This window comes from Anguilla anguilla, chromosome 1 (genome assembly GCF_013347855.1).
Source record: "Anguilla anguilla isolate fAngAng1 chromosome 1, fAngAng1.pri, whole genome shotgun sequence".
Taxonomy (NCBI): Eukaryota; Metazoa; Chordata; class Actinopteri; order Anguilliformes; family Anguillidae; genus Anguilla; species Anguilla anguilla.
In genome coordinates, this window is record NC_049201.1 from 49,399,346 (window position 1) to 49,415,236 (window position 15,891).

General features: G+C 40.8%; 1 protein-coding gene across 5 annotated transcripts; it reads right to left on the reverse strand.

Annotated features, from left to right (window-relative positions):
* Window positions 1–4,724: 4,724 nt before the first annotated feature.
* Window positions 4,725–14,967, reverse strand: LOC118226149. Of its 5 annotated transcripts, none has more exons than XM_035415556.1 (13): window positions 14,788–14,967; window positions 14,432–14,508; window positions 13,032–13,311; window positions 12,784–12,929; window positions 11,843–11,890; window positions 10,955–11,234; window positions 9,921–10,069; window positions 9,605–9,643; window positions 9,130–9,222; window positions 8,056–8,118; window positions 5,581–5,848; window positions 5,272–5,423; window positions 4,725–4,877 (listed from the first exon to the last, which is right to left on the reverse strand). In XM_035415556.1, exons 2-13 carry the CDS (start codon window positions 14,505–14,507, stop codon window positions 4,873–4,875), a joined length of 1,599 nt encoding a protein of 532 aa, XP_035271447.1. In that variant the 5' UTR covers window position 14,508; window positions 14,788–14,967; the 3' UTR covers window positions 4,725–4,872. The 5 variants fall into 5 exon arrangements, with proteins under 5 accessions (XP_035271447.1, XP_035271422.1, XP_035271438.1 ...); XM_035415531.1 differs by lacking the exon at window positions 14,788–14,967 and adding an exon at window positions 14,629–14,781 and having other exon boundaries at window positions 11,843–11,887; XM_035415547.1 differs by lacking the exon at window positions 14,788–14,967 and adding an exon at window positions 14,629–14,781 and having other exon boundaries at window positions 9,605–9,631.
* Between the last annotated feature and the right edge of the window lie 924 nt (window positions 14,968–15,891).

A 15,891-nucleotide genomic window follows, 5' to 3' on the forward strand; every position in this document is an offset into this window, starting at 1 on the left:
CTCTAGGTATGAGTGTGTGAGTGAACGGTATGTGTCCCCTGCAATGGACTGGCGAATTGTCTAGGGTGTATTCCTACCTCTTTCCCAATGCATGCTGGGATAGGCTCCAGCACCACCTGTGACCCTGGCTAGGAATAAGCAGGTAAAGATAATGGATGGATGGCTGCCACAGATACTGGCTCACTTGTCGGCAGTGATGGGCTGGCATTTGGAAAGTACTACGAACATACTACAAATTCAGAAAATACGCTAAACACAAACCTGGGCATGAAATTAATTGCTCAAAACAGAATATCCATAAGCAGTATAAGCTCTATAAATATGCAGACAACACAATCATAGCAAAGCAGTAATGTGTCTGTCTCCTAACAATATTACCCTGCAGTTCAACTGAAACCAATACAATGACCAAAGCCCTCCCTGACTGATGGAGAGAGTGAGTGCAAAACAGGTACAGAATACACAGACAGACATTGAATCTTCCACAGCCACATGTCCTTATGCAGAAAGGGTCAGCTGGAGAATTTAATCACCGATGTTCAGTTGGTTGGGGTCAGAGTTCACCTTACAGAGGCGTAGAAACAGTATTGTGTTTCCCTGAGCATCGGCGTCCAATCAGAACACCTCTGCGGCTCTCGACCTTGAAACTTAAAATGCCATTATCAGCAACGGAACCCTGTGTGTGTGTGTGTGTGTGTGTGCGTGAGCGTGCGTATCGCTACACCATTAGCTGGTGCCGAAGTTACGCAAGAGAGGGTGCACTCCTGATTGGAAAGAGGCTCCTGTGGCATCTTGTAATGAGTCTTACCTTCTTCAAATCCATTAAAAAACTAAAGACGCATCACTTCAAATTCAGTGACTGTGAGCTTCTTCAGGTTATCAGGCACAAAGACACCTTTTTGTGAACAACAGTATTACAGTCACTCTAAGACAGATGCACACATGCATATTGAAACACATTCAATATTGAGTTCAGAGGAGTTATTACTTCTGATAGATGAGCTCTCACATAGGAATGATTTTTAGGAGTAATTTTTTTCTTATGTAGTTTTAAAAAATATCCACACATTGGCCAAATTCAGAATCAAACATGTTCTGAAGGCAGTTCTATCCCTGAGGCAGAAGAAATTTTATTAGTTAACTCTTGCTTAGTGGGTGGGCCTGTCTTTCAAATACTGTTGTCATCTCTGCTACCATCAGCCCTTTGACCACACTTTGTAAAATTTCCTGGTGAGTGCTTTATTTTTCATTTTTTTCTAATTTAACCATTTACCTAAAGATCTTTATAGTTATGAAATATTTCTGGAAAATGAATACCCTTGAATGACGACTTAGTTCTTTGAGTGTGTTGATGTTTTACTGCTTTGGGAGAGTCCCTGATTGTGATTCTCACAGGAGTGCATCTGTTTAATTCTTGCTAATTTTCTGACCAATGACTTGTTGTTACGACCATTAAAAGCTTAATTTTTTTGCCATTTTGGGCATGGCCCATTTTTTTTGCCCAGGAGTGTATATCTCTGCAGGAAGTGCCACAGGAAACAGTATGCAACACATGACATTCAGCACACTAGAGTGCAACATCTAGTGCAGTGGTCTCCAACTCTGGTCCTGGAGAGCTACAGGGTCTGCTGGGTTTCATGGTGACTCTGCACTTCATGAATCAATTAGAGCAGTTGATTACACAGTTAACTCAACTCACCTGGTGTCTTGGGTCTCAATTGGGTGCTGATTTTAAAGTGAAAACAAAAACCAGCAGACCCTTTAGCTCTCCAGGACCAGAGTTGGAGACCACTGATCTAGTGGATACTATTGGACACATTACATTACAGGCATTTAGCAGACGCTCTTATCCAGAGCGACTTACACAACTTTTTACATAGCATTTACATTGTATCCATTTATACAGCTGGATATATACTGAAGCAATTCCGGTTAAGTACCTTGCTCAAGGGTACAACGGCAGTGTCCTTACCTGGGAATCGAACCTGTGACCTTTCGGTTACGAGCCCAGTTCCTTACCCACTGTGCTACGCTCCATCCCATAATAATCTTACATGAAAGAATTCTACTTCCAGTAGATCAGCAATAGCAGAAGGCCTATGCTGTAGCCTCAGTATCAACTTTATGTAATAACATAATGTAACCCGTATAACAGTATAGCAACAATACCTTTGGTATTCAGTACTATAGCAAGGCAAGCATAACCAATGACAGCATCAGCTATTATTCACTGTTATTCAGCTCAATCAATATCACGAGTGATGTATAGCAACAAGTGTAATAGAGAAAATTATGCATTTGGAATAACTCACGTGAATGAGAGCAATAATTCACAGTCCATGACTGACTTTGTCTGTTACATAGTCTTTTAGCCAGCTAGGTCTGACTTTTGCTTTGGGAGAAGCAACTGTCTCTGGACATACACACTTGGTTCCACTTTCTTCTGTGCGGTGACAGTCTTTCCATACTTGGGATGTCCTTTGGGTGCACAAAGAGGTGTTTTGACACGTACACACTCTCCCCCTCAGAAAGAAGGAGCACACGCACCATGTTTCACATCCACGTAGCGTTTCATTCTCGCCTGTTGATTGTGCACTCGTGCGTGTGCACCAGCTCCGGTAGTGGATGAAGCAGGGATCTGGGGTAGCACATTTAGACTGGTGCGCATCTTGTGAACATGGAGCATTTGAAATGGTCATACACCAGTTTTAGCATGGGTTGTAGGATGGTAGATGTGTAGGAAGTGAGTGACAGCAGCTTTCCAGGGGGTACCCTGAGCAATCACGGTTTGGACACATTCTTTTAACACTTGGTTCGCTCAATAGCTCCATTAGATAATGGAAAGTAGACAGAGCAACACAGTGGTTGATGGTGTTAGGACTGTGACAAAGGCAGGTGAACAGAATTGTGGTCCTTTATCAGAGGAAAGAGACAAACAATCACTGTGTCGGCAGAAAACTCACTTAAGAAAAGTAATAGCAGCCTCAGTAGTGATAGTAGGGGTATAAGCAATGTCACACCACTTACTGTAGTGGTCAGTGTGGGTGATCATATAATGACAGTCCCATTTGGCTGTCACAAATGAGCCAACAATGCAGGCAGAGCAAGCAGTCTGAAAGTCAGTAGGAGAGAGTACTTACAGTATTGGAAATTAGCAACACCATCTCAGTCTCCATATCCATGGCAGGGTCATGATGAGCAAGCAGGAGCAAGCGAGACAGGCTATAGGTTTCCAAACCAGGACAATAGATCACATCATAATTAAGTAGTAAGTAGTTTTCAGAACCAGGGTGGTAAATCACATGACCGGCTGACCAACATGCCAACATTACCAAGTCCTCTGGTGGTCAGCAAAGTAGTCAGGGCTTGATGTGTGAAGTGACAACCCCACAGATGTGTGCACCACTTCTTCATGGCCCAAACATTTGAGTATTAGCACTCCGTGGGACACAGAGTCCTCAATGAAAAAGCCACTGTTCCTTCTGTACTATCTGGGTGTATCTGTGTGAAAACAGCTACTAATCCATAATCAGAAGCATCAGTGGATGTAACTCTAGGCAAGGCAGGGTCGAACAGAGTGAGTACAGGGCCCACGACCAGTAGACGTTTCACCTCCATGAAACTTTCTTGTGCACGGTCTGTCCATTCAAAGTCTGTTTCTCGAATGACACATGCGTGTATTGGCTCACCTACTGGGAGGAACTTGTAGTACCAGGACAGTAATCCCAAGAATGAGTGCAGCATAGGAGCAGATACAGGTGCGTTCAGGATGGCCTCGGTGTGTTCCTTGTCAGGAAGAGTATCAGCAGTGATAATGTATCCCAGGAAACAGAAACTTGTCTGTCTGAAGCAGCACTTCACATCACTGAGCTGTAGGCCTGTGTCATTGAGTTCCAAAATGCAAAGAAGGTGAGGAACCTCTAAGCTTGTTTTTCCACCTCAGTTGTTACAAAATAAGAAACCGTAGTGGCAAAAAAATTGGTACTGTAAAACAGTTCATAGAGATGAAACCATGAGTTTCAAACATTGCAAATTAGGCATTTAAAATTTGGGCTGGATTGGAGATGAAAAAAATACCGATGTGTATAGTATAATAAAGCGAATAATTAGGCAACTTTATTAATCATTACGGCAATTATCTAATTCAGACCAATGTTATGACTTATCATTATGACATGTTGTATTTCTTATAGTGCATATTTGATATACACAATTGCAATATTTCACATTATAATCTAGATATTTTTATGAATGCTTGTGTGCGTGTAACAGACGGGAGAGTTGTATGCGGATTGTGTAGTCGCACATTTCTATCGTAATATTGCATTCTTAAAAAAACAATGAAACAACTGGGACATGACTTAAGACCAGGGTTTTGACGGTCTTAGCACTAATGCTTGTAGCTTCATCAAAATAGCAATATGCCAACCAACCCCACCTCATGGGCGCAAATTCATTTGCAATACAAACAATGTGGGTGGCGGACAGGAAGATTACAACTGCGTCATTCTAAAACTAGCAAAGACACTGTGCACTGAGTGTAAGATAGAGCCTTTATGCAGTTAGCCCTTGGCTAGTTAAGTGATGTAAATGTTGTTTTGTGGGGGAATTCCCCTTTAACAACTATGGGAAGGACGTCATTTCCATAGGTATATATAATACATGTGTGATACCAACATGCTAGCAGCTTTACTTGCAAATGGTGAATATGAAAGACTCAGCCATTCATATGTTGCAAAATTTTATTGGAAGCCATGGAGAGACAGCTCTCCCAGAAACAGTTCTTCATTATCTGAACAGTTCTCCAGTGTGTTGGTTACGACAGAGCAGTCTCGAGGGTTTCTTGCCCAGGCACCAGTGAGACAAACCTGCTCATTCTGAAAGAGAAAAAAAAACCTTGGTGGGTAAAAGTCTTGAATTGAATTTGCGAACATGTTTAAAATTCATGCCATTCTTTAAAAACAATTATGAAAATTCACATGTGTGGTTCGGTGGTTTTTGAATTTCTTTGTATTTTGGTTGCATTCCTGTGTTAAAGTTGTGGTTAGTGGTTTGCAACTGTTCTTATACTATTGCATCACTTCAGATGTTCCACACATTATTTGCCAGAGTGCAAGAACTAGATTCCATCCTATTCTTGCCTTGTCAAGCCTGCTCAGTTCTATTTGCATAAAACCAGACTTCTTTTGTTGGATTTGGAGGCCTCTAGCTAAAGCCCCAATGGGGCATAATATGGTTTACTGAACGTATGTTTTTTTGATGGGTCAGTACCATTACCAATCGCATTGCCGTTCACCTCCACCTCACACAGAGTCAGGTATTTTGATTTCCCAGGGAGAAGAATGCTGACGTAGCGTCCCACCATCCCATTGCACTGATAGGTTCTGGTTTGCCCTGATGGGATGTAGGGAATCACAGCACACCTACAACATAAAAGCAAATTTAATTGAGGCATGTGGTTCAGGTGTTGAATTATTGGTGTTACTGTAACTGTAGAAAGATATGGAGGTATGCCCATCGTGAATATATCTGACACAAGTTTTGTCTGTGTGTGTTGGATGTGGCAGTGGGTCACCATACACTGGATTATCATTGCCATTGTTTTCCAGTGAGTCTCCGACGTGAATCTCAGCTCCATTGATCCTCTCAGAACAGCAGTCCTCTCGGTTAGAAACGGCCACAGAAGTAATGTTGTACGATTTCAGCAGATCCACTCTCCACCAGGGGTTTGTTTCAGCTTTTGTGTGGGTGCACAATCCTTGGCGATTCCTGTCGATGGCATTGGTTGCATAACCAGAATCGTCCCACCCCGTTGATTGGGTAGTTTGGCCACCAGTAGCAAGGTTCTCTTCAAGAAAGGATGGAAAAAATTAAGTCATACCAAATTTTATTATTCACATTGTAGTAATGGTTTTTTTTTTTTTTTTTTTGCTTGTTTATCCCTAGTATCACTTTGTAATTCAACATCATTCCATTTTAACATCGTTTTAACCTCAAATTTTCTTTTCCTCTCAAATTTGAATTCAAAGTTATACTTGTAGGCTCACGCCATCACTGAAATGTTATCTATCAGTTAAGCAGGGCTTAGCATGTACATGAATCCTCAGAAATGCATGTAGCTAGCAGCCACTTTTTCAGTAGACCATGCCATCATTGTTCCAGTGGAATGTTCTGCAGGCAGACTGCAGGTTCAAGATCGATCATGACTATAACCCTCCTTCCCTAGCTATGGCTAGTCTCGTTCTCATTTTCAAAAGGAAAGTCTTAAATTGTCTGATTACTTTTGCTGAAAAAAGGTGGATGGTGGCGAGATGTGGCGCAGTCTGTAAGGTGGCTGATTCCTGAGCCATGAATGAATCCCTGCCATGGGGGCTTGATCTCTACCATGGCACCTTCTCAGCTAGCATCCTTGCTCTATCTGTTACCCTCTCTGCTTGCTCCCTCTTTGAATGAAGCAAAAAATATTGAGGAGGGCAGGCTTGTCTGCTCTCCTTTTTTTCTTTTTTCTTTTTTAAAGGTAGTGTTTCGTGTATAAATCAGAGGTCAGCCGGGGCCAAAAGGTGCCGCTGTGTCTGTTCACATCCGATGCCCCAGACAAGTTGATCTGGAAGAAGCTCTTCAAATGTTGCAGCAAATTCACGCCAAGAAACCTGATGTTTCAGGCAAGCTGCATAAGCTGTGACTGCTTCCCCAGGGCTTCTGACACAGGACTGAAACTTAAAATGTTAGACTATTCCATTGGGCTTGGGATTAAAATGATCTCTGACACATGTAATGATTTCCAAATAAGGCACTTCAGAGGGCTTCCGTGGGGCTATCAAGTCCATAACCAGACCGTATAATGTACTGCCACAAGCAGAGAATAAAACAGCCCATTTGGTTTAGTCTTTAGTTATTTAATTTTCTTCAAAGTAAAAAAGTCACCCTTTCAGTATACACTGTATCAAGCCTAGTCTTGAAAATCCCTAGAGTTTCTGCCTCTACTACGTCACCTGGCAGGGTATTCCACACATTTGTCATGTTTCGGTGTTCCTGTCTGCGTTTTCCCTGTTGGGCCGCCAGATGGTGGCACTTCTGTTTTGTGTCCTGTTCCCCCCTGTTAATTGTTTTATTGGTTGTCTCGTTATCCCATCATTGTTCCCACCTGTATCTTATCCCCTCCTTTTGGTTTGATTGCTTTTTGAGTTCACCTGTCTTGTTACCCCTGTCTATTTAAGTTCTCTGTTCCCTTGACTCGGGTGCTGGTTCCTTGTGTTTGTTTCCGATGTTGCAAACCGTTTGTACCTGCTTGTATTTTGTGCCTGACTGTGTGTTTGTTACCTGACGTACATGTACCTGCCTGCTTGTGTTTGTTTCCAATCTCTGTTTGCAAACCCATTGTACCTGCCTGCGTTTGTTACCCGTTTGTGTTTTGTTCCTGACCCGTATGTATTTTCTGGTGTTTCTTTTATGTGTTTGTTTCCGATGTTGCAAACTGTATGTACCTGCTTGTTCCCTTGTGCTCTGCCTTCCCGTGTTCTGCCCCGCCTGTGTTTTTGAGTTCTTGTTGTTTTCTGTTTCATTAGATTATTTTTTGAGTTTGTTTCACCTGCCTGTATTTTGTTCCTGACTTGTGTTTTTGACCTTCCCTTGTGCTCTGCCTTCCCGTGTTCTGCCCTGTCTGTGTTTTTGAGTTCCTGTTTTCTGTTTCATTAGATTATTTTTTGAGTTTGTGTTTTAGCCCATTGTGGCTTTGTCTGTTCCTTGTTTGTTCACCTTGTGTTAGTAAAGTCTTTCTTAATTTTCCCTTTTGAGTTTGTGTTTTTTTTCCCTCTGCGTTTGGGTCCCCCCTACCCGGACCGTCACAACATTGACTACTCTCTCTGAAAAAAATCCTAATGTCTGTATGGAATCTACCTTTTGTTAATTTCCATCTATGTCCCCTTGTTCTACTAACAGAACTCAACCTGAAGAATCTCTTGTATTTCACTTATCTTACTCATTCAAAGTTAAGACACTGTGATATGGCAAAACATCTTATAAGCCCAATATACGAGTTGAGTTGAGCTGTCCTACCTTGAACTGTCCTACTCACAGTACATTGTCTGTCTCGTGTGACTTCATCCTCTTCAGCGAATGCTGGGGAAAAGAGCAATAATAAATATGAATTTATTATGATAAACGCTAAAGCAGGATGACTTGTTACATTTATTATGCAAAAAAGAGAGACTATTGCAAAATATCACATTATTCATCAAACTCTGTTTATAAAGACAGTCTATCCATAATTTATGCCAGTAATGTTGCTAACATTTTAACTACAGTCAACTGAAATGAAAAGAGTTGCATTTATTGTCATTCTTCTCATTACAGACGAGTGTGAGAATGAAAGAAATACCACGATGCAGTAAAGAACTACCATAAACAATTAAAAAAGGAAAGAAACACAGGAGTTACATTTATAAGAAAGAACGATGAACAATAAATGCAAAGTATGCAACTTTCCTGCTTCTGGGATTTAAATCAAAGTCAAATTTGACAGCATTTGATCCACGGAAACCGTTGATTGCCTTTTGAATAGACAGTGAAACATCCACGCACTGCATGGGAAAGTCCTGAAATTAGTAACCTGCTGGAGGATGACCTGTGCCATACGCCTTAGACATGGTCTGGGCAGGCGGGTGACAGAAACAGATAAGGCCCTTGTTGCCCACCTCTAACTTAGACCTCAAACCCACAAATGCCCCTGAGAAAATTCACGCAAAATTTGTCTGGGCCAATGGAGAACTGAAATAAATGTAAAAAAGCTCCCATAGGTGAACTATTCCTTTAAGACCAGGTGTTTGTTTTTCTTAACACTTTCAATATTAAAAAGGGATGTACAGTTCAATTTACAATAAGAAATAAAATAGATGATTAAATTAAATTGATGATTGTCAGGTAATTTAACAGAGTACACATTCATAACTATTTGAATATTCTGACTCATCCCTATTGTGTACGTATAATTTGAATATGAAATTAACAATAACTGCATTCTTGCCACAAGGCAAGAGTAAAAAATTCCTAAATGCCTGATTTCACATTTAAGAGTAAATCACATTTAATAATTTTTTTTGATAAATGTCAAAAATGTAAACATGCAATTACATATTGTGCCAAATAATTGTTGAATGGATTGCATGAAGTCAAAGGCGAATGACAGGATTTCTTCAAATTCTTCTGATGAGTCTGGTTCAGTAACTGTCAAAAGCAAAAAACATGAATTTTACGTAATTGTTATTTCACTCCTCAGATGTTCCAAAAAATGCAGAGATAGACTGTAATTATATTAACAGTTCATATGATCATGTTCATATGATTTACACTTGCAGAGATGAATTGCGTGTAATGTTCTTGAAAGAGCTCCTTCAGAAAGTGTCTGCAAGCATCTGACTGTTCAACACCACATGCGCTCTCATAATGTAACATCAAGAACTAAGCATAGTTTACATTATTGTGGTAATACCATGGATAGTATATTGATCTGAAGAATGTATGTGAGTAATCAGTATATGGAAAGAACAATAATTTCCTTTGATAAATACAAAAATAAAAAAACCAAAAGCGTCGATGCTGTACTTACCCAATGGTGGAGAGTCTGTCTTGACTTCTGGCAGGGAGATTGATTTTGTGAAGAGAAAGATATACAGGTTTAAAAGTTATCTTACTGTAGACATAAAGCACAACAAGAAACTTCACCCGTAGGTCAGCTATGCTTGACAGTGAGACACTGGTACAAGTCAAGAAAATTTTGTTGGTGCATAGGAACATTGATTGGTTCGTGTAATTACTATCTGATGATGTTTACTCTTGGTTTCATTCTTTTTTGAAGTTAACAGGCTACTGGAATCTACTGTTCTTGTCATGTAATATTTTGATATGTCCTTCTCTGTACGAACCAGGATCAGGTTCTGCATGGACTTCCACTTCACACAGAGTCAGGTATTTATCGCAGCCAGGGAGGAAGATGTTGACGTAACGTCCCATCATCCCATGACACTGAAAGGTCAAGGTCTCCCATGCAGGAAAAGAGGAAATCACAGTACATCTGTGGGAGGAATTGCAGATTTTAGGCAATGTGAATAAAACATCCCCAACTGCTATTATTAAAAAGAAAAGTTTTAGCATTACTTAAAAAAAGGTTGAAAATATTTGTTTTTATTAAGATGAAAAGGAAATTGAGCGGATAGGACAACTGTTGGTCTTAGACTATGCAAATGACTTCATGGCATCAGTAAAAACAGCCAGCTTAAAATTGGGGTCAAAAGAGAGCCAATACTATCTTGTCAAGAGCTAAGATCTGAGGGATAAAAGAAAGTGGGGTTCCCATTTCTGCTTTAGCAGGGATGCAAGCCTTGATCTTTATAATGGATAGTGACATGCTTATTGTGTACTTTCTTTAGAAGGATGTTTATGCAGAAATATTTCACATGAGAAATCACCTGAAAAATATACAATCATATTTAAATGTACCGGATCAGGACCTGCTCTGTCACTGCAATACAATAGACTAAGGGCCCAATATACAAAATGTGATTAATAGGCATTCCCATTTGATGACTGCATAATTGGCTGTAGTCTTAAAATAACACGAGTAGACTGTGTACACACACTAACATACTGTAGTCTCATCAGGCTACATTCTGCGCTGAGAGTTTTATGTACATACTTGTAAAACTGGTGTCTTTTCACCAATCATGACATGCAAATTAGCAAGAAGGGCACTTCGGTCCAGGTTACTATAATTTATGCTTGAGCACTTCAAATAATAATATTTTCAGAATTTAGTAAATGTACAATTGCAAAGTGAATTTTTAAGAAAACAGCCCATTGTGTTTTCTGGATTCTGGATGTGTTTGCAACATTCAGCGGCCTAAATTACTAGGATTTTTGAGACAAAGCTGTAAAGTAGGGGTGCGGTCCACTGCCTTACATTGGATTGTTGTTGCCGTTGTTTTCCAAGGAATCTCCAATTCGGAGCTCAGCTCCATCAATCATCTCTGCGCAGCAGTCATCTCTGCTGGTGATGGTTACAGAGGTGACATTATAGGCTTTCTCCAGGTCCACTCTCCACCAGGGGTCAGCTTCAGTGCGGGTCTGAGTGCAAGATCCCATTTGGAACCAAGTGTTGCGTTTTCCATCAACGGCCTTGCTAGCCTGGCCCCGAGAGATGGATGATGACTGACGCGCCTTTTTCCGCAAAGCAACATTCCCTTAAGGAAGAAGAAAGTGTGATGTCATAGCAGCTCAAAAACCTTATAAAAAGCATATTTTAATTTGCTGCATGTTTTGAGCATATGTCACAACGGCAAGAAAAGCTGACATCAAGATAAAGTGGTGGATTAATGCACAAAGGATAGTTTTAAGTGTTTAAACTGTATTTGATTGGTTTTTGTCATAACAGGTAGTTCTTAGAAACTAAATCATACAATCAGATATAGAACACACAACAATGCTGCCGTGGATTGCTGTTTTGATTCTTCCTGAGGTTATCACTTGAATTCCAGGCTGCCAATCAAGAGTTATATCTGTAGGTAGTTGGGTAATTGCCATGCATGAAGTGTACTCTTTCAGTGCAAGGACTGAGGGTTTCAGTTGGTGGGCAGTGGACTGAAAAGTAGTGGTACTGCCGCATGCCCTTTTGTAGGAGATGGGCAAATAAATAGAATTGGGTATTTAACTGGGAGCAAAAGGCAGAAATAAATAAAGAATAATTAATAAACAGTGATTAATAACAATAATCATCATTCTTTACCAATATCAAACATACTGTGATAGAATATTCCCAAAGCCAATTATTTTCAGAAGAAGATGCATTTACCTTTTTGTGTTATACTGGGTCCCAAGGTGGAAGCTATTCCGATGTCTTCTAAAAAAAATGTAATGAATTCACTGTAAATTAAAAGGGATGTTTTGACTCCACGTTTTTTTTTTGTTTTTTTTTCAAATATTGTACATCCAGACATATGAGCATAAAATCAGTGGATCACACGCACCTGGGCTGCGTTGGCTAATCAGCCCAGGTGCTTAAAGGTGCGCTGCTCTCCACAGTTCGGGGCCGAAACCGGGAGCAAGGGGCGCCACCAGCTGGCACAGCCGTGACCAATCCGCCAATCCGCGGACTGACTGCCACACACCTTCCACGCAAGAATTCAGCCGAAGGCTAATTCAGCTTATGCCGAAACCGCTCCCTCCCAGGTTTCGGCACCAACTGTCACACGTCAGGCGTGACACACCGGGCAGGGAGATGCGACAATACTCGGGAACACCAATACTCGCACGGAGAGAGAGAATGCACACACGCAAACACGAAATAAAATAAACGGACCACTTCACCCTGCCCTGCCTTACGGGTTCCTCTTACGGGCAAAAACAATTAGTTAAAACAACAAGCTAAAATAACAAAGACAAAAGAAAGTAAAACAGAGCAGCAACTTTTCAGTTCGCCTGCTCTGTATCTGACCCGCCTTCCCGGCCAGGTCCAGCTCCTCCAGCATCCCAGCTGAGGATTACTTCCTTTTCAGTCTTTAGTGCTTAAAATAAAACTAAACGAAAATCATAATTGCGCTCTCGGTGTTAGCTCCCGGTCTCGGCCCCGAACTGTGGAGAGCAGAACAGCTTTAAACACCTGGGCTGATTAGCCAACGCAGCCCAGGTGTGTGTGCTCTCTCCACCAGCCGGCACAGCCGAGACCAATCCGCCTCTCAGGCGGACCGACTGCCACAGTGTAATTTTGCCCTGATATTATGTTCTGGTCCATACCTGCAGGACTCGCATAGACTTCCACTTCACACAGAGTCAGGAATTGGGTGTATCCTCGGAGAAGAACGTTGATGTAGCGACCTACCATCCCACTGCAATTAAAACTGACGGGTTCCCATGGTGGAATGGTTGAGATCACAGCACACCTGAAATGGAGATTGAGGAGGGAGACAAATCATTCAGTCCTGTAATGGCCAACAAATGATCTTTTATGACCAAAAGTGGTGGGAAGAACGAGAACGACATACGTTGGGTTGTCATTGCCATTGTTCTCCAGGGAGTTCCCAATGTGAATCTCAGCATCATTGAGTCGCTCAGAGAAGCCGTCCCCTCTGTTAGAGATGATCACTGAGGATACTCTGTGCACACCCAGTAGGTCCACTCTCCACCAGGGGTTAGTTTCACCCTCAGTATGGCTACAGGATCCATGATAGTAGTCACCATCGCGGTTTCCATCAATAGCCCTCCTAGCATAAGCACTGCCATATGTTGAAGATTGAACAGCCTTTCCTTTCAAGGCCACATTCTCTATAGGAATAATCAAAGACTGTGACAGCCAGAGCCAACAAAATTTTGTGCCTTTCGGTACATTGCTGCCTGTCATTCTGCTTTGTTTAACCCTGAAATATGTAAGAGTAATATGTCCGAGTTGTGTAAGAGAAAGCCCCTAGTCCACATTTCACAATTAATACCTTCCTAAATGTAATACATTGGCAATAATACAGTCTATCAATGCATTGAATATAATGCAGACTTTTTTAAAGTGCAGTGTCGACCAGGAAGTTAAAGCAAAGAAAATTCATAAAGTGTAGCTATTAACAATAACAGTTACATAGCCAACAATGCAAAAATTCCTTACATTTAGAAAACATTTTTTATTTGCAACTGTCATTAAAAACACCGGCTCAAAATGTGCTTGTTTGAGCTTTTCTTAGTGCCAATCAGGGGCCTCGTTTATAAAAAATGTTCATAGATTTATACTTGAACTTAGTCTTAAAATAATTTCCGACGGTGTGCTTACGTTCGATTCCTAAAAGATACTGAGCATAAATAACCTTGCTTATGCAGGTTCTAAGAAGCCCTAAACTTACGCACCTGTGATCTATAGATCTCAAATTAATTTAAAATTGACGGCACGTGAACATGCCTTACAATCAGCGATTTGCTCTTACATAATGCTAGCACAAATGAGGGTTTAGTCAGGAATAACCATGAACCAAAAGAGAAAAGCAAACTTTTTGGAAGACGAGATCACGGCAATGGTAGAGGAGATTGAAGACAGGCAACACGTATTATTCGGCGGACTAAATAGTGGGTTGACAAACAAAGCCAAACAGGTAGCTTGGGAGTGTGTCGCCGCTGCAGGTGGGGCAGCAAAAAGCTAATGCAAAGTTCACCACAGGCTTGGACGCATATGCGTCCCAAACTGCAATACCCCTACATAACCAGCAGGAAAACCACTTACGTCAAGTCTAGACTTTGCTTAGAGATAAGATCATTTCCACGTCAAAGTAAGGTTTTATAAATAACTACTTGTATGTGGTTTTCTGCGTAAGTCATACTTAAGATCAAAATTGATTGTCCATTTTATAAATGAGGCCCCAGGACAGGAAAATTAAATATTTCCCCTCCCCTCACTGATGGTTACCTAGTGTATGTTCGTGGTGCTCACATCGTCCCAACGCAAGGACTGCAGTCAGAAGAATTACTGTTACTCCCTTCATCCTAGAACAGAAGAACAATGATCTTCACTTTCAAACCTGTGTATGAATTTGTTTAATGAAATGTTCTAAATATCATAAGGGAACAAATCTTCTGGTTAACACAGTTATAATTCCAGCCTACCTTAAGGTTGAGGTCTCTTCTGTGAAAAACATGCAATTTCCCTGCAACATGCAACCTTTTTGTACTACCCCCTATTTCAGATTTTTTTATAACTGCATACCAAATTGCAAATGAAAATGGGTAGCCTTGCAATAAGAAAAACTCTGCATTAGAATCTACCTTAATTTTCCTTCAATTTATGCTTTGTAGATCAAATATTTTCCAGGACACTGATTAAAGACTACTATGAGAAAGAGATGTTCACGATTATACAACAAGTTATGTATTCAGTAACCCAATGAAAAGCAGTGTGTCAACCGATGGAATTCGTCATGTATTTTGATGTCAGAAGAGACTCCTGCTCAATTAAATAGGAACTTGAATCTGAACTTTACCCTGAACTGTCCAATGTAAATATTATTTCCCAATATTTGCATTAGATGTTTTCTATTTTGTGTGTGCGTTGCATTTTATTTGAACTATATGATAAGGAGTCCACACACTGTAGCTTATGATATCCTGAAAAATATCTGTTTGGGTGGAGACGTCGTTGTTTTGATTATTGTATCCTTTTTTTTGTTTTGTTTCTGCCCAGCACATTTAGCTACAGCATACTGGATGAGCATGTTCTAAGTCAGTTCACTTTCAATTATTATCAGAAGACATACAGCCGTGGCCACTATACATGTGTAGGTAAAGCATGAGGTGTTGCAGGTGCAAAACCTCTGGCAAGACAGTTTTTGTAACCCCTTGCAGCCACTTGCATTGTACAGTGCTACTGGTTTCACACTTCTGCTTGTGAGTTCTATTGGCCAATTTAACAAATTCTTTGTTTTTGAAAATTGTGTGATGTTGTAGTCTGTATCTCCCGGTCACTTGTATCCCCAGTACTGTCTCTGTGTCTGTGTTCCCTGAGCTGCTTCACTCCCCTGTATTTGTGTGATTTCACTATTCGGGTGGTTCCGGGTTTTCGTGGTTTCCCCCCCTTCCTTCCAGTCTCGTTTTTACTTACTTCCTGCTTATATCTAGTTTTACTAATTTCTACTAATCCTTACTAACTTATAGATTGTAAAGTACTAACCTCATTAATATACTAACATGTGAATATTACTAATGGACTAACACACACTAGTTTTGGGTTTTTGATAGTTTAGATCACTATACTAATACATTAACCATTCTCCCCTTTTCCATGCTGCGCTGTAGCTCCGCCCCTTTTCTTTCTAGCCTGCTCTAACGCTGAGTTCTGCAATTGCCTGCACCTGTCTCTTGCTCTGACTGCAC